We start from the raw sequence: 24939 nt of genomic DNA, 5'->3' as shown, positions 1-24939 counted from the left end.
AACTTAGTAACAGAACCACCAGGCTTTTCCTCCTACCCCAGGAACTGCTCAGATTTCAATTTTGAGAATATAAGGATAGTTGCTTGCTAAATCAATTTCTTTCTCCCTTTTGGGGTCTTTTTCCTATTGATGAAGGCCCTTGAAATTAACCCGTTGACATGGGGCCACAGCAGTGCTCACAGGTAAGGTATGTAAGCTGCTAGTGCTTAATTATATGCCAGCTCATTTTTCTTAAGGTCTCTGCCATTTATTACTTTCCTGAGTTCTTAGTGAGAAGAAATATTTTGGGGATGATGATGACTTTGGGTGATACTGTAGGACAAGCACATTCACAAGGATGTGCCAAGTGGTCAACACTGGAGTTGCACGTAGCAGGCTCCGAGTAACACACATGGAGGCTAGGGGTTAAGTCTTGACAGCCGACCCCTGCCCAGATCCCAGAATGTCTCACATGAACCCACTGAAATGCATCGACACTGATAATGGTCTTCTCTGTCTGCCTGTTCATACTTAGACATGGCCTCAGGGGGCGTTTGTATGTTCATCCTATGATATAAACTTCAACAGGAAGATGTCAGTGTAAGACCAGGGACCCACAGCTAGGCTACAAAGCTAAAAATGGATTCCACTGTGTCTCAGATGCCCAGACTTCACTTATCTGACCTGTGTAGTGTTACTTCATGTCATCCTTCTAAGGCAATGCATGAAAATGCAGGTATTAGTGTCCACTGATTCTGTAATAAAACATGGTTTGCTTGGTAGTTTCTCTGTCCAAGTCCATACCATATCCTAGCCCCCTAAAACTAAGCTCCTACCCCTAAGGACAGCGAACTTCTGCTGAACAAAATAATGCCTTACAAATAGTATTTAGCATGTAAAAATACTAAGATGTATTTGTGTCTAATTTTGAAAGAAAGGACAAGAAGTGACTTGTTTACTAAGTAGCGTAAAGAATCAGCTTGAACAACCACTTCAAACTTCAGGAAGAAGAGTGGAATGAGTGAGAGCTGCTGGGGGTTGGAGTGCAGAGTGGGGTGTCAGCAGCCTCGTGATCCTCTCTCTGCCAAGTTCCCTGAGAACTGATCTTTACAGGACACTGACTTCAACAACAGTGGGATTCCTTTTCTCCAGTAAGCTTTAGAAGTGAAACTTTGCTACCCCACATCTCATACTCGCCTCTGTAAAAGTGGAGCTAACAATATTTATGGACTTGAAAGTTAGGAACGCCAAATCTTGAAGCACTTATCTAATTCATTGGTCTTGTGGAAGAGGCTACTTTGCCCAGGTAGCCTCCCATCTTCCTCGTCCCAGGTTCCCCCTGCTTCCCTGGTCAGACAGTATGCACAAATGTCATAATGCTCTGCTTTCCCTGGCCTCTGGTCTTGCCCACCCCAGTCCTTCCTGCAAAACTTCCATTTCAAGAAAAATCTGAAATGAAAAGAGGCCACTGACCTTGATAGATAATTTAAAGACTCATGAGGCATCTAACGTTTTGAGCTATGTAAAGTGTGCGAGACTTAAACACCTTAGGAGAAAAACAAAGGTCCAGTGAGGACTAACTTGGTGCATCTATGCAGCCTATAGATCCACTCCACCCAGGCTGCTTGTGCTCATCCACAAGGCTCCTGAGTGGACCTAGGAGAGTGGCTTATACCCACCTGTGAGGTCTCTGCTCTCAGTTGGAAACACCTGGCAATGTCACATGCTTGGATTTGAGTAGATAGGAGAAAACATCTTAAGTCAGTTTATGCTGCCATTTGTAACATTTCTGCTTAGGCTGATGGCCAGTTGGCTACTAATGTAGCACAGGAGGGCTGGACTAAAGAGACCAACAGCAGAACAAACCAGCAAATCAGGCTTAGCCTTTTTTTTCACCTTGCCCCAAGACATCAAAGGTCTGATATAAGTGAAAACCAAGAAAACTAGCCATGAGTGATGGCTTTTCCTTGGGTGGCTTCAATATAGTTGTGAGGACTGACTCTTTGATCAGATCCTCAAGCTTCAAAGGAAATGTCCAAGCATAGGTAAGACCAGTTCTCACCACCATAGATTGGCTCATGGCTGGTGATGGACCTCGGTGCTCTTCATGGAAAATGGGATTGGGGTACCCTCTAGTGCCCTTGCTGTAGAGGGCAGCTAGCTAGGTCCCAGCTGGGGTAAAATGCCTACAGTCACCAAAGATAGAGGGAAGCTCTGGGCAGGGCACTTAGGAGTTGAGGCAAGGTGCCATCACACAGCCAGCAACTGGGAACTGTGCCTCCTCCTTAAACAGGGGGCTTCTTCACAGAAGTAGCTGTTTTGCACATCGAAGGCACTACCCAGGATTCCATGACTCTTCTGGCCTCTGATGATTGGTATGGGTATTTGCACATGCAGAGGAGATGCTCCCCTCCTCCACATGAAAGAGGCATACCTTTGGGCCAGGGCTTTGCTCCCAGCTGGCCTGTGAGTCGCTGCCTGCCTGGTCTCACTAGTCCAGGCACATGAAAGTCAGATCACCTTTTTCCAAAACTTGGAACCTGCCCGACTTCCAGCCAGCCCACCAGAAGGATGGAGACACTCTGGTCATAGAGAACTCATTTCATTTGTGTGTAAATGGTTACACGCATATTAAACTCACTTAAAGTTATGTCCTTCACATTCATTAAGGCTATTAAAGTGGTGTATTTTAAATGAAATGCTATATAATCAAAATTACCAGATTATTGAGTTAACAGGAAATTTATCTTTGCAGAAAAACTAGGACTTTGATTTTTCAAAATAGGATTAAACTGTTCATATGTATTAACCAAAAATAAAACCTACTGCTTTGCAGTAGAAACCACACAGCCAGTTTCCAAAAACAGAATTGCAGGGGTCTGGCATCAGTGTCTCCACGCACAGCAGTTAGCTCAGAGACAGGTTGGACCTAGTCACCCAGCTAGCAGAACACAGCTGTTCTAACTCAGCATTTGTCTGTCCCAATTCAGCCACTCTCCCCCATGCTGATTTGACTGTAGACATCCTCTAATTCCAAGCTGATGAACATTCTCCAATAACATAGCAACCGATTTAATAAAGGAACTCACCAATGTCAAATTGCAATAAATTTACCAAACATTTTCACTGTTTATGGAGAGCTTTACAGTAAGAAAGTGTCGACAGAAGCAGGCACATCCGGGTACAAAGTGTTGCTGTTGGCTGTTCTTCACTTCTGTTCCTACAGTTCCAACTGCTTTGTACTCTCAGCCGAGGTCCTCCACACGAAATTCACCTTCGATGAGCGTTCTGTTCTTGCCCATTCGACCCAGGACCTCCGAGCGCAGTCCTGGGGTGCGGACTTGTCTAACAGAAGTGTGATCTGCAAGCCCACCCCAAACATTTATTGTAAACTTTAAATGGAGTCCGGATACGAATGACACAGAGGGAGACACCTCCTCACACAGAAAGGAGAATATCAGAGTGTCCTAGGGTCTCGCAGATCTCCCAGGGCCGGGCCAGAAAAGTGCCAAGCCACGCGCAGGCACAACGTTGGCCAAGCAAAGCCTGACTGCTGCCCTTTTGGATGTCCCAGGCCTATAGGGCCTGGACTCAGCAGGCCCGGCTAGGCTCCCAAGGGCGCGCCATCTCACCGGGCGGCCGACAGCAATAGGGGTAGGAGGCGTTGAGGTCGGGGTCCGAGGGCGCGTACCCTGGCAGCTCTACCGACGGGTGCCCGCCACAGCACACCTCCACGCCCGCCTCGTCAAACGCATGGAAGACGCCCACGTTGATGTAGGACACAGCGTGGTGCGCCGCGAAGCTCGCGCAGTCTCCTGGGGTGGTGAAGTCGGACTCCTCCGGGGATAGGATGGAGGCCTCGCTGGGCCGTGGCTGCAGCCGCCGCCCCCTTTTGCCCCGGCGGCCACGCCGGGTCCGGGAGGCTAGAGGCTGAGCGCGGAGCCCGGGTCCGCCTCGCGGCCGCGCCAAAGACCGGCTTGCCCTCCGTCGGCCGCGCCGGCCGCGCCTGGCCTGCGACGACTTGTAGTTCTTGACCAGCAGGAGGCTGAGCAGGCCCAGCAGGCACTCGAGCGAGTTGAATACAGTGGAGAGCACCAGGCCGCGCTGGTAGTCCTTCAGCTGGCGGCATTTGGCGGACGTGGCGCTGTCCAGGGTGCTGCGGGCGCGCGGCGTGCTGGAGCCCGGGGCTACCGGGCCGGGAGCCGGGCCAGGGACAGCGGCCGGCGTGCGCGGGGGCAGGCAATAGTGGGAGTACTTGCGTTCCACCAGGGACACCGTGTCGCCGTCGATCACTGCTCCTGCAAAGGCGCTGAGGACCCCGAGCATGAAGACCAGGACGCCAAGGAGCAGCAGGTTCTGGCTATTCACCCGCCCCAAGGGCCCGGCAGCCGCCCGCGTCTCTCCAGGAGAGGGCTCCGGAGCGCCCGTTGGGGATGCGGGGACCCCAAGTCCGGAGCCCGGCCCGGCCCCTGACCCAGCGAGGGGCGCCTCCCGGGGCCCGCAGCACAGCAGGGCGGCGCCGAGCAGCGAGAGGCCGGCGGCCAACAGCAACCCGGAGTAAAAGGCGCCGGCGGCCGCCCCTAGCCGGAACGGCTCCCCGCGCAGCTCAGAGCCCAGCGAGAAGCACTTGAGGCCGACGGCGGCGGCGCTGAGCGCGCAGGCGAGCAGCAGGCTGGAGGAAAGCGCGGCGCAGGCCCCGCGGACGCTCCACTTCATCCTCCGCGCCCGAGCCGGCCCGCACCCGGCGCGCCCGCCGCCGCCCGCCGCCGCCCCCGCCGCCTGCGCCTCCTCCCGGCGCCGCGCGGCCGGACCGCCGGCCTCCTCTTCATCCTCCCGCGTCCTCCCGAGCTCGCGACGCCGCCGCTGGAGCCCGCATCCTCCGCCTCCCGCTGCCGCCGCGACCCCGCACCGGGAACCGAGCCGGCGCGGAAAACCGCAAGGCGCGCGCGCCCCCTCCCCAGACCGCGGCGCCGATCCCCGGACGCGCGGCACCCCCACCCGCGGCTCCGCGCGCCTCGCCCTGAAACCACCCTCCGCGGCCCCCTCCCGACCCTCGGGCCCCCAGGACTCCCCTCCGGTCCTCCCCTAGGAAAGGGGCCCCTCGCCAAGTCTCCGCCTTCCCGTCCTCCCCCCCCACACACACACTGTCAATGTCGCTGTCCAGCGTCCGCCGCCTTAGGAACGCCACCCCACCTGGGCTTCCTTCTCCAGGGACCCCCTGGGCCCCACCCCCAGGACCTCCCACCTCTGGAAGCCCAACATTTGCTTTTCCCAATCCCCTCGGCGGCCCGTCTCCACGCCCACCTGCCTGGACCCGGAAGCCCGAAGAAGTTAGCCGGGGATTTCAACCATAGGGGTGGGTATAAGGAAGAGAGCCTGGGCGAGGAAAAGGGCAAGGGGACAACGTCCAAAAAGAACAGAGGAGGGTGAGCAGGGTACTCGGGGATGGAGGGCGAAGTATGTTTCTTTGGGAAGTGCTGGCATGTAGAGGCGTGTGTTGTGTGCATGTCTGAGGGGTATGTATGCATAGGCCTTGTAATACGGGGTGTGGAAGAGTGGTGTGCGCGTATATATTGTGTGGTGGGGGGAGCGGTGTGTATTCCGAGATGTGAGTAGGGCGAATACAAGGTTCAGTGTAGCGTGTGCGGTGTCCAGGCGTTCCGTGCGGGGAAGCGTGGTGTGTGTGTTCTGTGGTGTATGTGCGGGGGTGTGTGTTACCTTGAGGTGTGTGAAGAGTATTTGTAGGTGCTTGGGGGTTGTGCATAAGGTGTGCAGGAGAACTGGCTGGAGATTTCTCTCCGAGGACCAGCCCCGGAGCAAGGCCGGGATGAAGTCTTGGGGAGAAAACCTCAGGTGAGTTCAGCTTTGGGTCCATTCCCGTCTCCAGATCTGGCAGAAAATTTCCTCACACGCAGCTGAATGAATTTGTCTTGCGCTCAAGTGCGCAAGGGAGAGTGCAGTGATAGCTCAAATCCGGACTTGGACCTTTCGAGGCCTCCCTCCGGCAGCCCCGCCCTGGCCCGCAGTCCCGGGTGTGGATGATTCAGGCCGCCTGCGCAGCTTCTGAACCGCGGGTGGCTATGCCTGAGCCTGGGGTGGGGAGAAGCAGGGTCCCGGCGCCGGGGATGGGAGAGCGGTGGAGAGAACGCGCCTGCGCGCCGGCCTTTGGCCCAGCAGGTTCCGGTCGGTCAAAGGCCCAGGGACTTTCCTATTTATTGCTAAAGGACCCTCCCAAAACCAAGAGCTGTACTGCCTGGGGAAGCCGCGCCCCTGTGTCCAAGGCAGCGCAGGGGCCCTCGCCCACCCCTCCCAGAAGCCACTTGCTGGTGGGTGTATGGAAGCCTTCCAAAGACTTCCGGACGTTTGCGTGGGTTTCACTTCGGCCCGTAGCTTCAGAAAGAGCGAACCAGCCTCTCTGTATTTTTAGCAGGCGGAGCAGAATTTGAAACAGCATCCTGCGGGTCCTGCGCCTGGCGAATGATGAGTCGCCAGAAAGCAAAGACGCAGCCCTGCCTCGGTGAGCTTGGCGTGTGGCCCAGGAGGCTCCGTGAGCCTGCGTGCGTAAGGATCGTGGCGCCCACGCTTGAGAGCAGAGCTCAGTGCAAACTTCCAAGGGTTCTTTCAGTTTCCAGGGAAACGAGATTTGGAGCTGCTGCGTGTTGCAGAGCTACCCCTCTGCTCCCCAAGGGAGCCCTGCGAATGGCTGGGTCTGGGGAGGAAGGGATTGAGGACGCCTACTCCATGAAGGGTGAGCTCCAATCTTAGGGTGGAAGAATTGAGCAGGGCTATGGGGATTTCTTCTACCATCAGAGGCCTCATTGGAAGCAGCTCTGTTCTGGGTTGCTTCTTCTCTTGATGGGCACTGCCACCCCTCTAACAATCTTTACATTTCTTTAACTCACAACAGGGCCCTTCCTAGGGCATATTCACACTCCATGATAATCCTCACCAGATATTGCTTCCTCATCTCTCAGAATCGAACCCAGGGCCTTGCGCTTGCTAGGCAAGCGCTCTACCACTAAGCTAAATCCCTAACCCATAATGTTTCTTAATTGTCTCAGTTTTGTCTGAAGCCTGTCTGATCCAGTGCTATACTGAAAGCTTTCAAGAACTTTCTTTTATTCACTTCTCACAACAAGCGGTGAGGTAAGTCCCCTGTTATCCCCAGACAGGCTTTCCATGACTAAATCAGTGACTGCTGGAATTGGGACCAAAACCCGGGCTCTGTGCACAGGCTGTGATCCTCCAGCTGCCTTCCGGACCCCATCCCCTGCAGAGGGTTCTCCATAGTACAGGATTTCCCTGCAGTACAAATATGTGTTCCCTAACAGGTGGGGCTGGAAACGGCAGGGTGAGGGCAGTTCCACCTGCTTCTTGGGATGGCTGTTTGTGCGTGTTTGTGATGCAGTAAACGTTGATCTGGTTTTGCCTGAAGCATAGGGCCAGGAGCCTGCACACAGGTGTCTCTGCAGTGCTGAGGTAAGGGAAGTTGCTCAGAGAGAAGTCTAACTGGGCAGCAGCAAAGGGAGAGGGGAACTCCACTGAGAAGAATCTTTAAGCTCAACCAATTCAACTTTATTTTGAAGGCAGAGGCACCACAAGATTGCAGGGGAGCAGCCTGGTGTGTACTGAGAAGGAGCTCTACTGGAATTGGGGAGAGCTAAAGGAACTTCCTCCCTCCTTCCAGTGTACTGGGACCACTTACAATCACTCTGCAGTTTCTGCCCAGCATGGAGTCAGCAGGGAGTGGCAATCTGTGGTCCCAGGACAGCTAAGCCAAGAGTAGCATTGAAACTAACCCATGTAGGATTTTGGAGCAGATTGAATTGCTTATGTCAGGATCCTTTCACCAAGGAAGAGTTCACCATGATCTACTATGTGAGCCCTTTTCAACCTCCACTTGCAGTGTGCTTAACTTCCCATGCATGCTAAGGAGGGGACCAGGGTAGCTTCAATCTAGTCAAGTGACCTGGGGGGCTCACAGGCAGGAAGGAGAGCAACTCCAGAAACAAAACAAAACACCAGAAAGGAATCACAGCATCATCAGCGACTGAGCAAGTTCCTACAGAGCCTGGGCAGGTCTGGCAGCCTCCTCCTGGGGCATTTTCACTGTCCTACACTGAAAACAAGGAATAAGCACTAATCCCAGAAAAGACACAGCAGAAATACAACAGCAATTATGTGTTAAGGAATATTTTCCTATCACCTTTGAGTCATTTTAATATTTACATAGTCACTAACATTTAAAATTGCACCTACTAAAATATTGACTCAATTAATTGAGCTTGTAATTTTTTCTACACCACTTGTGTTGTTCAAATTTCTAAAGGTCTTTTAATAAAAAAAAAAAAAAAAAAAAAAAAAAAAACAAAAAACTTGGAGCCAGATATTGGGGTAAATGCTGAAAGATCAGAAAGACAAAGGAGCAAGCCACTGATGTGTCTCACCTCTAGGACTCCTCAGCCTGAAAAGCCTTTAGTTCCTGTCTCCTCACACCTTATATACCTTTCTCCTCCCAGCCATTAAAGACATGAGTGCTTCCCAAGTACTAGGATTAAAGGTGTGTGCCACCACTGCCTGGCTCTTTTTTCTCTCCTAGACCAAGTCAATCTCATGTACTCCAGGGTGGCTTTGAACTCACAGAGATCCAGACAGATCTCTGCCTCCTGAGTGCTAGGATTAAGGTGTGTGCCACCACTGCCTGGCATCTATGTTTAATCTAGTGGCTTGTTCTGTCCTCTGGTCTTCAGTCAAATTTTATTAGGATACAACAAAATATCACCATTTTTGTTCTTTATTTTATAACCTATGTCTTAGTCCACCTTCTTTTATTATAATGGAATACCATAACATTTACAAAGAACAAAGGTTTATTTAGCTTACAGTTCCAGAGGAGCTTGCAACTGCGAAGTCCTTGTGCTGTACTATGGCATGGTGTGTGGTATCACATGGCAAGACAGAGCAACCAAAGAACTCCTTCCATGAAAAAGGTACTCAACTAATTACATCCCAAAGGTCCCACCCAACCTCAAGAACATATAACTTTGTATTTTTAGCGTATGAATTCTGAGGACAAGCAAACATACATCATACTGGCCAAATAGCTATCAATTTCATTGCTAATCCTCACCTCCATTTTTTTTCAGGAATAGCCACAGTTAACCTGTTGCTTCAGATGGGCAGTACAGGAATCTCTGTGCAAAACACCCAGTGAATCTTCCAAAGAACTCATGAAACCATGGCCATGAGTTCTCAGAGATGGACATAACAGTGTTTATTATATTAAAAGCTTGTGTTTTATACAATATAATCATAGAAAATATTAAATATACATGTGACATCTTCATGACATTTAAGTAAGCATTTATCTAGCTTCATCCAAGATACAAGACTGACACACCCAAGGATGCAGCTCAGAGCCTGTCAGCCCACCAGATCTTTTTTTCTGCATTTGCTTAGATATTTATTAGGAGGAATACATGCCTAACTATTATAGTTGGCTTGGCCTGGTTTCGTTTTTGCTTTATTGTTTGTTTAACTTTGTACAGTGTATCACAGAGCATGATTCTCCATGTCTGACTTCTTTTGTTCCATATATATTTGTGAAGTGGGTCCATAATGCATCACAGCTATAACTGACTCACTGATGGTTATGAAGCCCCATAGCTTACCCAGTTCACTGCAGTAAACATCATCATGTTATTGCTAGTCTGGGGATATTGTGTCCTGAATCATTGAGACATACAGTTGAGTAACCTGAGAATGGAATCGCTGGGTTGTGAGTAATACCATCTTTACTTTTTTGTCCTTTTGGCACTGAGGTAATTTATGTACAAATTAGAACCACTGGTTTTAACTGTACAATTCCATGAGTTTGGACAATTTACACAACTGACCAAACATGGTTCAGTACTGTTCCAGCTTCTGCAAAAGTTAGCCTTCTCAACTCTTCTCCCACTCCAGGTCCATGCACTATGTTTTGTTGGGGTTTGTTTGTTTGTTTGTTTGTTTGTTTGTTTGAGACAGGGTTTCTCTGTGTAGCCCTGGCTTCCTGGAACTTGCTCTGTAGACCAGGCTGGCCTCAAACCCACAAAGATCTGCCTGCCTCTGCCTCCTAAGTGCTGGGATTAAAGATGTGCACTAGCAATGCACTATAGTTTTTATTACAGCATTTCGTATGCATGGACTCATGCAATGGCAATCTTTTCTGGTTTCAATGCCTTTCAGATTTGTCCATACTCTTGCATGAATCAATGGATTGTTGTTCTTATCTTTAAATAGAATTCTACTAAAAAGTTTTTTTTTTAATCTATTCACAACATGATGGGGTGAATTTATTCACAACCCTACAGGGGTGACTGAGATACTATTCAAAAGTGGTATCATGCAGGTTGAAGTCATTATGGGTGAAAGTCTACCTCCTTAGGTATGTAAAAGGAGTGGTATTCTTGGGCTCCATCACACAATTATTTTTATCTTTAAAGAAACCAAAAGATTATTTACCAGAATAACTTCACATCCCCCCATGCCATGTGCATACATTCCAAGAATCTGCATTCTTATCAACCCAAGATAGTGTCAGCTTCCCTAGTATGTTGTCCAATCTGTATCCATAGATGGCTTCTCACGGTGGCTTTCGTTTGTATTGTCCAGTTACGAATGCTGTCAACCCTTTCCCATATCTTCTTCAGTAAAGCATTTTTTGAAAAACTTTTTGTTAGCTGTTTAAAATTAGGTAGTCTCTCTCTATTATTATTATCATAAGTGAACAGAAATCATGACTGGAAACATGGCATGCTTTGGCCCTTTGGCTCCTCCTGTAATAATCCAAGTACATATTATACTTCATTCAGTCTGGTCCCCTGAGAACCCCATCAGCTACTCAATCTGTGAGTCCAGCAAAACAACCATGATTTTCCCAGTCTAGGTCTAGATTTGTGCCACAGAAGGGCCTTGTGGTCCAGAGGAGCAACTCACCTAAAACCTCCTTCCTTCCTTCCTTCCTTCCTTCCTTCCTTCCTTCCTTTTTTTTTTTTTTTTTTTTTAATAGGAAAAAAAATCATGTTTGAAGTGAATACTAGGCAGCATGCCTCTAACAAAGACCTGCATTGTAGTGGTTCTGGACATACTATTGTGGGATTTGGAACTCGGCTTCTTGCATGCCTGAAACAGGTAGAGAGTCTGAACCAGAAGAGTCAAGCCAAGAAACATCAATCATCCTGAAGGAGTCTTCAGAGGTTGAAGTCTCAGTGAAGCTGGCCATGCCCAGGTAAAAATAAATTATATCAAACCACAATTAAATAAATTATATTAAAATATGGGAAACAAATGCTTAAAAGCAACCACTTTCTATTTTACCACACTTTTCCGTTCAGTTTTTTAATTACTTATTTATGTATTTTATGTATGAGTGCTCTATCTGCATGTATGCTTATATGCCAGAAATGGGCATCAGGCCCCATTCTAGATGGTTGTGAGCTGTCCTGTGGTTGCTGGGAATTGAACTCAGGACCTTTGGAAGAGCAGCCAGTGTTCTAAACTGTGGAGCCATCTCTCCAGCCCTTTACCACACTTTTCTATTACCTGTTTTCAGAAATTGTATCAAGCTAAGCAAAAATGTATATAAATGTATATTCTGCTCTGTTTCCCAGCCCCTTGCTCAGTAGCTCCAGGTGATAGCTTATGGTTTACCATAGCAGGAGAATTTATACCACAGAAATTAGCAAATGATGCAAATCTGACCGGGACTGCTTCTTTTACTTACTTATAAAGTGAAGGGAAATATGAATGATGCAGACTGTCTTAATATGGATTGTGGCTATGACCATCATTTTAAGTCCAGAACGTGTTTCTTCTAGTATTTGGGAGCCATCATGTGCAGTAATAGCATGCACATGATATATTTCTAATGAAAGGCATTCCAACATGATTCCCTCTGGTCCTCCATGGAACTCATGTGAAAACATACCCAGCATTCAAATCAGAGCAGCACCCTCTTGTCAGTGATAGGAGCAAGCATTCTGCTGAGTCAGACGTAATCAGGGTTTATTCATGTCCTAATTTTGCAACACTGTTGTCAGTGATAGAGTTACAAAAACAGTGGATTTTGCAAGAAATAGCAAGTCACACTGAAGTCATAAAATAAAAGGCAGACAAGTACTTTCATTTAAAATATTATTTCCAAACTTATGTAAGAAAATGTTTTTTTCCTAGTTTTTTAAATTTTAAAATTGCATTTATTTGTTCACTGTGTGTGTGCATTTGCATGTGGGAATGTGAATGTAGTGGGAAACATGAGAAGGTCAGAGGACAGCTTGGAACATCCGATTCTCTTCTTCCACCTTGTGAGTTCAACAGACCAAACTCAGGTCATCAGGGTGGTAGCAAGTGCCTTTACCTGCTGAGCCATTTCACTGGCTCATTAAATTGCTAATAGAATTTTTATGTTAGCTCAAGTAATGGCATGAATTTTAGTAAGATTATAAAACTGTTTCTTATATTTTGATCCACCAAATGCTAATAAAACAGTAATTTCTCACATTCTTTTCCATGTGAAGCAAGTGAAAGCAGATACAGGGAAGAATCTTGTGACCTTCAGTACTCCACTGCTCATTTTCTAAAGATTTAGCAGACCACCAAGATGCTCTGAGTGTCCAGGAATAGTTACCAGGAAAGACATGGCTCCTGCTTCTTGAGACAGCTTTGTAGGCGGGGAAAAAAACACCATCAGATAGCTAAGGAAATGCTTTACTGTAGGCTAAGGTCCAACACATCCAACATGGGCTACATGGGAAGTTATGATGCATTAAATGGGGCCGGGGAGATGCCTGTAAGGCTCAACCTTTGACACTGCCCTCTCTGTCGTAGTTGCTCCTCTGGGGTTTACCACCCAGCCTCACAGTTGTAAGAAACCTATACACTACTAACTCCCAAACTCGTGGTTCAGTTCAGAGTTTCTCCTGAACCCAGGCTAGATTCCAGCCCCTGTCTTCATCTGCCCTATCAAAACCTCACTCCAACACACTGAGATTTTTGTACCTCTTCTTTAAAGAAAGACAAGACCCACCCCAACCCCTGTACTCGGTTGAGAAAAGTTCATTCTTGCTTTGCCCAAACTGCAGAGCTCTTCTTATGGTCCACACCCAGGCCCTAAACAACAGCAGACTTCTGGGAAGAACCTCTGCCCGGCAGCAGCTCCCTAGCCACTGGCACCTACCTTTCCTCTATGCCTATAGTCATCTTTCTAGTCCTCAAGGAGCCAGCCATCTTAAATCAACCCATTTCTATTAATCTATGAGTTGCCACATGGCTCGTGGCTTACTGGTGTCTTAACATCTGCTTCTCATCATAGTGGCTGGCAGCATCTCTCTCTCTGCCTCAGCCTTCCACCTCCCAGAATTCTCCTCTCTCCTTGTTCCGCCTATACTTCCTGCCTGGCTACTGGCCAATCAGCGTTTTATTTATACAGAGCGAAATCCACAGCAATCTCCCTTACTCCCTGGCTCACTCTGTCTCATTATGTTCAGGGTACCTGTAGGGAAGCCTTCCTCATTCAGACTTTCCTAAGCTCCCTGTCTTTTCTAAGATCTGTTTCCTCATTAAAAAAAAAAAAATTACCAAAAAAGTGAGACAGGGTCTATTAATGGTCTGGAATTCAAGTAGACTTGGTTATTTGACCGTTGAGTCCAGGGAACTTATTGTTCTCAGTGCCGATAACAGCATCTGGCATATAGTACATGGTCTGTGAATACTTGTATAACTAATTTTTAAATTTTACACAGTTAAAATTCGAAGAATGTAAACTATGAATTACTAGCCATATGGTCTATAGCAGCGCTTCTCAACCTGTGGGTTGCAACCCCTTTGGGTGTCACATATCAGATATCCTACATGTCAGGTATTTACATTACAATTCACAACAGTAGCAAAATTATATTTTTGAAATAATTTTATGGTTGGGGTCATCACAACATGAAGAACTGTATTAAAGGGTCACAGTGTTAGGAAGATTGAGAACCACTGGTCTATAGCTTGGAACATTCTTAGGAGACTTGCTACCCTTGAGTCTGGGCCTAGGGTGATAGATTTCATTCTCAAAGTGTGAGAGAACATGAGGATGAACTCCATCAGGAAATTATGTGACCTGATGTGTTGTCACCTTAGAAAAACATCCTGGTCATAAAGTCTGGGATGAAAAGCTATTCAGGCTTTGGTTCCAAGGCTTCCGGGAGTTCCCACCACAAATAGTCCCTCGTGGCCTGGCTTTGCCACTGTTCTATTACTGTGAAGAGATGCCATAACCATGGCAACTCTTAGGAAAGAGAGCATTTAAGTGGGGGCTTAGCGTTTCAGAGGATAGTCAAAGGCAGGGCTTGGTGCCATGCAGGTAGACATGGCACTGGAGCAGTAGCTGAGAGTTCTACATCCTGATCCAGAGAAAGAGAGAGAGAGAGAGAGAGAGAGAGAGAGAGAGAGAGAGAGAGAGAGAGAAACTGGGCCTGACTTGGGCTTTTGAAACTTTAAAGTCCACACCCAGTGACATACTTCCTCCAACAAGGCCACACCTAATTCAACAAGGCCACACCTCCAGTTCTTCTCAAATAATGCCGCCCCCTGATGACTAAGCAGTCAAATATGAGCTCAAACATGGGGACCATTCTTATTCAAAGCACCACATGGACCGTGTCTGGATCCCTAGGGTATTCCTGGTCTGATCTCAGGCCAGCTAGTGAATGCCTGTTGCTCTCCCACAAATCCTTAACCTCCATCCTTAGGGGCTGAGTCCTGTCAGCCAGAAGTTGAATGCTGGGATTTAAGGGGGTCCAGGAGTGCTTCTGGTACTCTTCTTTCTCTGTTGAGGCCAGGCTTTCCTGTGGTGTCTCAGAGAATGAGCTCATTCTGTCATGGCCCAGTCATCTGTCACTCCTGCCCTAGCTGAGCACACTTAGAGACCCTCCCCAACAAAGGACTGTCCCCGGAGGCCATGTGCCCAAGAACCCTCCAAAGCCTCCTCTGCCTGTCACCTCCCATCCTGGGCTCCAATAGCTCTGTCCTGCCAAGAGTTACCTGGACAGATACCTTGGCAGGGGTTCAACAAGTGCATCCAATACACTGTGATGGACTCTGCAGGGGGATGCACAGTGGGCCATAGGCCCTGCCTACCAAAAACAAGTTCATGGTTGCCTCTTGAAGGTTTCCACTCAGACCAGTCAGTTGTCCTACCTAAACCCACAATAATGGTCTCCCAGAGTCACGAAAATGCAGGCATAGGCATTCCTTGGCTGTTCTAGGCCAATCAGGATCCTTAGGGCAAAGTCCTCTGTCATCCTCAAACACAACAGACCACCGTCTTTCTGTCTCCTGATCCAGGCTTCTTCCTGGAAGGTAGCCATGCTTCCCACACCTGCTTAACCAGACCCTCATTCCCCACAGTGGAGCCATGGGACACATGAGCTTATCCTAGCACTCACCCCAAACCCACAATCAAATCCTATATATGGATATAACCAGGACAATAACCTTGGGAGAGGGGTCACTGCTTTACCAGGCACAGGTGGAGTTTGGGGAACAAAATATTATGTCTAGCCAGTGCTATAGCCAATCCAGGGCCGCAGAGGCCTGTAAGCTCTGGGTGCTGTCCTAGGCCCCAGACCCAGGCAATAAATCACTAGAATGGGTCACAGCATTTATGAGTAAGGCCAGCATGGAAGGGCAAATTGTCCTGAGATGCATGAGAAACCTCTCTTGGATGGACCTCAAATACTGTCACTGGTCACATGTCTTTCGTGGCCTCCTTTGGAATCTAGTTGAAGCACTTAGTGGGAATACTTCTGTGTCTCCTCTGACTTCTGTTTATGATAGTACAGAGCCCAGGTAAGCCATGTCATAGGTGGACAGTGCTGCCATCTGTCCATGTTTTAGCAGTGGGATCCAGAATAAGTGGGGCCCATCTCCCAAGAGAGAATTTCCATTCTTCATCTCCATCGTGAAGACACAGCTGGACCACCTCTGCAGGAGTCTGCACTGTTGCTGTACTACAAAGAACAGAGACACTTCTCTGCTTTGGTTTCCTTCAGAAATGGACCTGGCTCTATCTCCCACATACTCTGGCCTCCACCTGGGTTGGGACTTGCTTCTACCTGTGGAACTAAGCAGGGTTCTTGTGTTTCCTGTGTTCTTGTCCTCATTTGTAATCAACATGCTGCTGCTGCCTGCCACACTGCTCCTTGTATTCCTGGACTGCCAAAGCCAGGGCTGGACAGTCCTGGTGGAGCCTTTCTTCCTTAGCAGACATCAGTAGACACAACCATCCTGCAAATCAAACCTTCATGTACGGCAAACAAGAGCACAGTGGCTGGATGAGCTCTCCAGATTTTTCAAAGAAACCCTCACAGAGATGCTCAGGGATGACACTGGAGTTTCATCTGAGGCATGGAGTCACAAGCAGACAGAACAATTACTGGTACGATTAAAAGAAGGCCTCCTGACAAACAATAAGAGCACAGGTGCCAGGGTCTTCCTCCCCTTGAAGTAACTCAAATGCTGCCCAGAAGGCAGCAAGTGTGGTTTGCCAGCACTAGGCATTACACAAGGTGATACAGTAACTGAGCATCAAAGCAGTCCTCCACTACATCATGTACCAGCTTGAGGGTTGCCAGCAATGGTGCCGGCTGAGGAGCCCAGGCAGAGTCAAAAGACCTTCCTGGGTTTAAGAGACAGGGTTGTGCTCAGGGGACCAAACTAAATGTGTATAAGTTTGATTTTTGTCAACGATACTTCAATGCAACTGTGAAAAGTGTGCTAAAAGCACACTGTAAAATATTAAATGTCAGTCAGAAGTGACAAAGCTAGATAAAGAAGCAATGTGGTTTAATCATATATATATATGGTGCTTAACCATATGTAAGTGAATGAATTGATAATGATGGATGATGGATGGATGAATGGAGTGGCTAGATGAATGCATAGCTAGGCAGGTAGATGGGTAGATGATAGATAGATAGATAGATAGATAGATAGATAGATAGAGATATAAAATTAGATATGAAAGGGACCCTAGACCAAAGATGATATATACAAGTACTAGAAGTGGGGATAGGAAGTTAAAACTGGAGTTAATAGCATGCCCTGTGCAAAGGTTATAACCTCAAATGAGTTCGGCTTATAACAACCATGATTCTGTCTCCCTTTGGTTTTCTCTAAATTTTATAGTTAGAGGATAGCTGAGATAAATCTTTTTCATTCTGGAACCACAGCTGTGGAAAAAGTTCTTTTGTAGATGTGATATCTCTGTGGACAAAGAATGAGGACAATGGCCCCATGCCATGACAATTAGAAGGAGCTTTCTGGCTTTTCCCTAAATTCTTTCAACAATGCCACAGGTCAGTATCTTGAGGACAATTGCCAGGTAGAACTGACTTCTCACTGTAATATCAGCACTACTTCAAACACAGAAGCACTTTATCCAACCCTAGAGTCTGAGGTCTCCTCAATCAGACCTTGGTTTTCCTCACAGGAGGTAATTGAGCCAGAACATTCCTGCTTTCAGAAAGGTCTTTCTGATCTTGGGTATGACTCTACATTTCTGTACCAGTGCTCAGTTATTTCTCTGGGTCCCTTAACATTTCTTAAATGAGTGAGTGAGTTCCTTAAATAATGTTTCTTAAATAGGCTCTGCTCATTTAAAGCCCAAATGTTCTGCCCTCAAAGCCAGGGAGGCTCCCCAGCCCCCACATGGGACTCTGTGGTGAACAGGCAGCCTTTCCCTTAGAGACAGGACACTATCCCTCAGGTCAACAGATGCACCAGGCACTCTGGCTATAGCCCTTTGGAAACAGGTTGCTGAACCTGCACTAATCTTAGAGCCACATTCTGCCTTCCGGCTGAACAAGCTGTAGACAGCCATCCACTTCCAGATCCTCACAGCAACAACCTGGGCCTGAGCAATGTTTTCCCTCCAAGAGACAGATGCCAAACTCATCTTCACCCTGAAAGGCTGGCTCCGGGGTCATCTTGGGGTGAATGATGAACCAGAGTCTGGCCACCAGGGCATACATGACCCAGATGGCTCCTGCTCAGAGCATCAGAAACAACGGCTTCCTAGTACCGACCAGGTTGCCTGCTGGTGATAAGGTGGTGGCTGCAGGACTACAAAAACCCGTACCCCAACGTCTGCAGACCATGTGCTATCCAGTGGCTCATCGTGTAGGGTTAGAAACCACCCATGGGCACAGCCCAGGAAGAAAGAGCTGCTACTTCTTCCTCTCCTTTTTCCTCTTCCTCTTCCTCTTCCTCTTCCTCTTTCTCTTCCTCTTCCTCTTCCTCTTTCTCCTTCTCCTCCTCCTCCTCCTCCTCCTTCTCCTCCTCCTTCTTCTCCTCCTCCTCCTCCTCCTCCTCCTCCTTCTCCTCCTCCTCCTCCTTCTGGTTTTTTGAGACAGAGTTCCTCTGTGGAGCCTTGGCTGTCTTGGAACTCACTCTGTAGACCAGGCTGGCCTTGGACTCACTGAGACCCGCCTGCCTCAGCCTCCCTAGTGTCGGGATTAAAGATGTGCACCACTGTGCCCGGCATGAAGTGGCTACTTCTAAACAAAGAAAGGTGTCACCCACTTGGCCATTCTGTGAGGAGGTGAGAATGTAGACTTACACTTCACAGGGTCAATGTACCATTTAGTTTCCATTTTCAGCTTGACATAACCTAGACTCACCTGAGAATGGATTCTCAATTGGGGGATTGTCTAGATTGGCCTGAGAGCATGTCTTTGGAAGATTGTCTTGATGGTTAACTAATACATAAGGTCCAGAGCACCATTCTCTAGGCTGGGCCCTGAACTATATGAGTTAAGAAAACTAGCAAGCAGGCTGTGTATGTGTTTATTCTCTCTACTCTTAACTGTGGATGTGTTGTGTCTAGCTTCTCCAGTTTCTGCATTGATTTCCCCTAAATCATGGCCAACTGTCATTTGGAATTGTAAGCTAAAATAAACCATTTCTTTCCTAGGTTGCTTTTTGTCAATATATTTTATGAGAACAACAGAAATAAAGCTAGCGTAGTCAGCAGACATTTGTTCCCACTCAGGCACCTGGTAGAAGATGATCATGGCTATTTGCGAAGACCTCTGTGCCTCACAGCAGTGCAGAGAGAAAAGCTGGAGAACACAGAAGGACCATTATAGATTCCACCAAGAGCAGCTCTGACCAGATGTTACCATCTGACAGACTCCATCAACTCAATCAACCTTCCCTGCATTTCCCCAGTCCCCACCTTTGTCCTTTGTGGCTCATGCTTGGCTCTCCTATTGGCAACCTCAAGGCCTTCATTGAATCTATAGCCTTTCCATTTTGAATCATTGTCTAAGTTACTTCTCTATTGCTATGAATAGACAACACGACTAACTTGTAAAAATTTATAATGGCAACTTACAAAAGAAAGCATTTAATTTGAAGGTTTATAGTTCCAGAGGGTTAGAGTCCATGATCATCATGGTGGGGAGCATGGCAGCAGGCAGGCAGGTCACTGGAGCAGTAGCTGAGAGCTCACATCTGATCCACAAGCACAGGCAGAGGAGGCTAACGGTAAAGGGGTAAGCTTTTGAAATCCCTAGCAACACATCTCCTCCAACAAGGCCACACCTTCTAATCCTTCCCAAACAGCTCCACCAACTGGTGACCAAACATTCAAATATATGAGCTTATGAGGGCCATCCTCATTCAAACTACTACAATCATTGACACAACAGACTGCTCAGATGCCCTCTCTAAGTCAACGTCTTGAGAGGCACCTGGCTCCTGGACACTTCCAATAGCTCTTACTCATCTCTCCTCAGATGACACTGTCACACACACACGAGAGAGAGAGAGAGAGAGAGAGAGAGAGAGAGAGAGAGAGAGAGAGAGAGAGAGAGCTTTGTGCAGACTCCTCTACTCTGTGTTCTGTGTTATCTCCTTGGTGTGCCTGCTGGACCAAAGACATTAAGCATGTGCATCATATAATAATAATTCCTTTCCTTCTTTCTGTGTTCCATTAACTTTGAGCTTCCCATTTCAGTATTCCCCCACCACCACATGTACGTGCATACACACACACACACACACACACACACACACACTTTCTGTTAACTGCTGGGATTCCAGCACTATTCTTTTGTGGGTTTTTTTGGTTTTTGGGTTTTTTGTTTTTTAGAGACAGGGTTTCTTTGTGTAGCTTTGCGCCTTTCCTGGATCTCGCTCTGTAGACCAGGCTGGCCTCGAACTCACAGAGATCTGCCTGCCTCTGCCTCCCAAGTGCTGGGATTAAAGGCGTATGCCACCACCGCCCGGCTTTTGTTTTGTTATTGTTTTTTGAGACTCTAGCAGTAATTTTTTAACTGCTGAGCCATTTCTTCAGGTCCAAGGATGGGATGTTCCAGCACTAATCTTAAAGTCTGCCAGTTATCCTAACTTAAAGTGATATAAATCTTGTCACAATAAATGAGGGAAAATAGGACTAGAAAGATGGCTCAGTGGTTAAGAGCACTGGCTGCTCTTCTAGAGGACCCAGGTTCAATTCCAAGCACCCATATGGCAGCCCACAACTGTCTATAACTCCAGTTCTAGGGGATCCAATACCCATGGCAAAACACCAATGTCCATAATGTAAAAACCAAGTAAATATCCAGGCAGTGGTAGCGCATGCCTTTAATTCCAGCTCTCAGGAGGCAGAGCCAGGTGGATCTCTGTGAGTTTGAGCCCAGCCTGGTCTACAGAGCGAGATCCAGGAAAGGCGGAAAGCTACACAGAAAACCCCTGTCTTGAAAAAACCAAAAAGAAAAAAAAAAAAGTAAATTTTGGGGCTGGGTGGTAGTGGTGCACACCTTTAATCCCAGCACTTGGGAGACAGAGGCAGGTGGATCTTTTCGAGTTTGAGGCCAGCCTGGTCTACAAAGTGAGTTCCAGGGCAGCTAGGACTGTTACACAGAGAAATCCTGTCTTGGGAAACACACACACGCACACACACACACACACCAAGGGAAAATACTTCCTTTACATCTGCAGAAAAGCAATACAATTCTGGGTCAATAAACAGTTCTTACAGGTCTTCAAGGGCACATCTGTACTCTCAAGTTCATACAGCAGAATTCCCAGCAGCTACAAAGTGGAGGCAGCCCAAACATCTGTGAAGGAGAAGAGGAAGAACATCCACACCATGGACTATTATTCAGTCTTGAAACAAAATGAGATTCTGACACACACTGCAACATGTATGTGAGGATATTATGCTGATGAACTAAATTAGACACAAAAGGACAAATGCTTTGTGGTGCTACTGAAATGAGGGACCTAGAGTTCCTGACGTCATAGAAACAACAGAAAAATGTTAAATGTCAGGGGCCAGGGACAGGACAGGGAATTAGTGTTTAATGGGAACTGAGTTTTAGTTTGGAAGATGAGATAGTACTGCAGGTAGATGGTAAAAATGGTTCATAACACCGCCAAATGGCATGCTTAAATATGATTAAAACTTTTGTTGTGTGTATTTTGCCACAACAATTTTTGTTTTAATTTCAAAAGGCAATCCTCCACCTCAAGGGACAATTGGGTATGCTAGAGAAGGGGGACCTTCCTGGAGGCCCCACCAGGGGGCTCCACTTCAAGTGGACAAACGGCAGTTTGTGCTGATTTTGGATTCACACTGCAAAGAGTTCTTGAAAGCTGTATCACAGCTGCTGTATCCTCTCAGGCGCTCATTGACAGGCTATGACATTCCAAATGGACTTATTGTTGGCTTCAAGCTTAAATGGCCTCATATTTTCTTAAGAATCCAACAAAACAACAACAACAACAACAACAACAACAACATCCCCTGTATTCAAAGTCTCTGAATGTATAGTGGAGGTTATAACTGCATAGCCTTCTAATTGTAAAGCTGAATCAAGTCCTTCTGCTGCTCTGTTCCGTGTGCCTTCTGGATGCTGGTGCCACAAGGCCTCATCCCAACATGCATGGGACTGAGAACTGTATGTGAGTTTGAAACCTCCGGTATAGCCCCAGGCCTTGGCTCCACATTTTAAGGAAGGTGCACCCTTGGCTTTTGGCTCCAAACTGTGCTTGGTGGCCTTTTTGCCATTATCTGCACAGATTACAGCATTGAGGTCTCTTAGTTCCTGGGGCATCTGTTTCTTAGTCTGTGCCTATCCAAACTGATGGCTTCATTTTGACCTGCCTATATTCCCTGTTTACTGCTGCCAAAAATAGCCTATCCATGCCATGGGAAGCTTGTAAGTGCCCTTCCTGGGCCTCTTGTACTCTCAGGGTCTCTGTTGAACTCAGGGTCCTTTCTGCACTTTCAAGGTCTCCACCGCCGAATTTCCCAGGATGAGAGAGACCTCTGTGCAATGCCTGAGGAGCCCTGGTGGCTGCACAGATTTCAGTCATGCTGTCCAGTACATAAGGAGAATTCATAAGCCCCTAAAGTATTTACAAAGACCCCCAAACCTAAAGCCATCAGAAAAAGAAATGAGACATAATTATTTGGGAACCGTCTTCAGGAACTATGTGAAGAGGTGCTGCATAGACTAGCATATTGGATGCCACCCCAGCTCCACTGAGTGCTAGTCTTGCTATGCTTGACACTAAGACTGAGACCAAACAGGTTTTTCTATAAAACACTGGGTCAAACCAGGAAACCAGGAAGTCAGATAAACTTATGGATGACCCATGACCATGTAGGGTTATCAACATGTCCATCACCTATATGAGAATCAATCCTACCAACCCACTCTCCACCTCACTTGACCAGCCTCAGCATCCACACCTCCTTCCTAACTGGGTTCTATGCAAAACAAGCCATAGGAGGGCCACCTATCCTTAGAGATGATGCTCCTTGACCTCCTGAGACCTCTAGGACTTCTGCTGTTCAGAATAGAGTGAACCCTCATGAGTCACCCACTAGGCATCTCCATTCTACCTTAGCCATTGGCTTGGTGAGCAGTTCTGAACACATCTGTGGAATTCTATAAGACACATCTGTTGACCCATTGGCCCCTGAGACCAGGGACAGTTTGTGGATATTAAGTTGGAAATTCCAACTTTGTGGTCCAGAGCTCCAGATAAAACAAAACAAATGCATGAAAGGTTCCCACTGGGGAAACGTCGAGAAGCTCTCTAAGAAAAAAAAAAAGTAGATATGGATGTGCCCAGAGCAAGTTTTCACATGCTAAGGTAGGCTCACACTTCCAGTTGCCAAGGACCCCAGCATGGTACCTAAGCTACCCTTTGGTGCTTGGGTGGACACAGAACCCAAAACTGGCAGTAAAGATACATTGTACTTCTTGCCTTGTGTGATGCCTCCTCACTCGCAGGCACATCCCGGCCAGGCTCAGAAGGGAGATTTATCAGAGTGGCCACCTGATGATGCCTAGGGCCATCACCCTGTTCTGAGCCCTGCAGCTACGGCTGGATATCAGCATCTAGGGCTGGCCTTCTATGTCATCAGTGGAAGTATGAAGTTGCTCACAGGTCCTCTCTTGCAAGAAGCAGGTCCATGGGTGGACACTGCACTGGGATGCTAACCAGCAGTTTTCAGCTTCAGAACATTGCTTCCAAAACAGCAAGCACAGGACCTGCTTTCTGCCCAAGCCTATTTATTAGTGAAATGCTTCCTGCAGATTCATCCCAGACCCTCCATCATATAAACAGCTGTCCTTTGTGGATCTCTGATAGTGATCTGTCTTCTTTGGGTGCACTGTTGGTACCTGCTGCATACCACATCGTTCCTCACTCAAAGAATACCCACGTAAGGTCATTTGTTGTGAAAACAGAGTATTTGTTTAACTATATAAAGATGAGTTGCATTTGTTTGTGTTGAAGAATAATTGTTTAACTATGTCAAGATGCGTTGTATTTGTTTATGCTGCTTTTGTTTAATTATGTAAAGGTGTGTTGCTATTTCACCTTGTCTGCCTAAGGCACCTGATTGGTCTAATAAACTGCTGAATGGCCAATAGCTAGGCAGAGGAAGAATGGGCAGAGTTGATGAGCAGAGAGAAAAGGGGAGCCAGCCAGCCAGACACACAGGAAGCAGGAAAGCAGGATGGACAGTGCATAGATGAGGTAAATGAGCTGCAGGGCAGCACATAGAGTGATAGAAATGGGCGAATTTAAGTTAATTTTTTTTAAGCTAGCTAGAAACAAGCTGAACATTCACAATTAATAATAAGTCTCTGTGTCATTATTTGGGGGCTGGTGTTCCAGGAAAGCCTGCTACAGTCATTGTTAGCTGGGAAAATAAAATAAGAAGCCTAGACAAAGCTGGATATGAAGGCCCATGCCTGTAATCCTAGCACTTAGTGGGCAGATACAGGGATGTCTTGAGTTGGAAGCCACCTTGGTCTACACAGCAAGACTATGGTCTCAAAAAGAAACCTAGCTGAGGGTCTGCCCATCTTGCCCCACAGAAGGCCTAGATGTTTGGTCTGTCCACCGTCTTCCTGCCCACGGTCTTTCTTATCCTGCTCCCAGGGTCTCATTCTGAGATGCATGTATCTGTTCCTCTGCTCATAGACACGATGGGACTCTGGTAGTGAGCTCTAATTTCTTCTCACTTCTATATCTTGCCATTTTTTCCTGACTGGTTAATTTTAATTCCAGAACATACTGCTCCTTGTCTAATTGTATCCTCTCCACAATTTGGTACAAGAAGCCAGATTCTCTTCCCGTAACAGCTGGTGATGACACATTCCTGTTCTAAATGACTCCCAGGATGTGTGACTCATTTTAAAATTCCACATCATGATGAGGCAAAATTAATAAGAGACTGGCAACTGGAACAGTCCCACTTCTCCTTAAGCATCCCCCAGTTGCATCTATAGAGAAGTCACCTGGTGAATCCAATGGCTCATTGAGCATGCCTGTGTCTTACGGGTGCAGCTCACAGGTGTACCTCATGGGGTGCTTATCACAGGTATATCTCATAAGTGCATCTCA

General features: G+C 47.3%; 2 protein-coding genes across 2 annotated transcripts; one reads left to right on the top strand and one right to left on the bottom strand.

Annotated features, from left to right (window-relative positions):
• Positions 1–2565: 2565 nt before the first annotated feature.
• Tmem271 (transmembrane protein 271) lies at positions 2566–5051 on the bottom strand. The gene has a single exon (XM_036201632.1). The coding sequence runs from the start codon at positions 4693–4695 to the stop codon at positions 3571–3573; it is 1125 nt and encodes a 374-aa protein (XP_036057525.1). The 5' UTR covers positions 4696–5051; the 3' UTR covers positions 2566–3570.
• On the top strand, positions 4756–18283 carry LOC118592563. Its single transcript, XM_036201633.1, has 5 exons — positions 4756–5335; positions 6407–6496; positions 6605–6727; positions 11152–11248; positions 15901–18283. Exons 2-5 carry the CDS (start codon positions 6457–6459, stop codon positions 16277–16279), a joined length of 639 nt encoding a protein of 212 aa, XP_036057526.1. The 5' UTR covers positions 4756–5335; positions 6407–6456; the 3' UTR covers positions 16280–18283.
• Positions 18284–24939: the final 6656 nt, after the last annotated feature.

Source organism: Onychomys torridus, chromosome 10 (assembly GCF_903995425.1).
Source record: "Onychomys torridus chromosome 10, mOncTor1.1, whole genome shotgun sequence".
Lineage (NCBI taxonomy): Eukaryota > Metazoa > Chordata > Mammalia > Rodentia > Cricetidae > Onychomys > Onychomys torridus.
The sequence above is the reverse complement of the archived record's forward strand: the minus strand, read 5'-3'. Positions and strand labels throughout refer to the sequence as shown.

Bases quoted from the DNA above. Each gene is read 5' to 3' on its own strand.
- LOC118592563 (XM_036201633.1), top strand. From the start codon at position 6,457: ATGATGAGTCGCCAGAAAGCAAAGACGCAGCCCTGCCTCG. The intron at 6,497-6,604 runs GTGAGCTTGGCG...GGGTTCTTTCAG, and splicing joins AAAGACGCAGCCCTGCCTCG to TTTCCAGGGAAACGAGATTT. The intron at 11,249-15,900 runs GTAAAAATAAAT...TCCATGTTTTAG, and splicing joins GTGAAGCTGGCCATGCCCAG to CAGTGGGATCCAGAATAAGT.
- Tmem271 (XM_036201632.1), bottom strand. From the start codon at position 4,695: ATGAAGTGGAGCGTCCGCGGGGCCTGCGCCGCGCTTTCCTCCAGCCTG.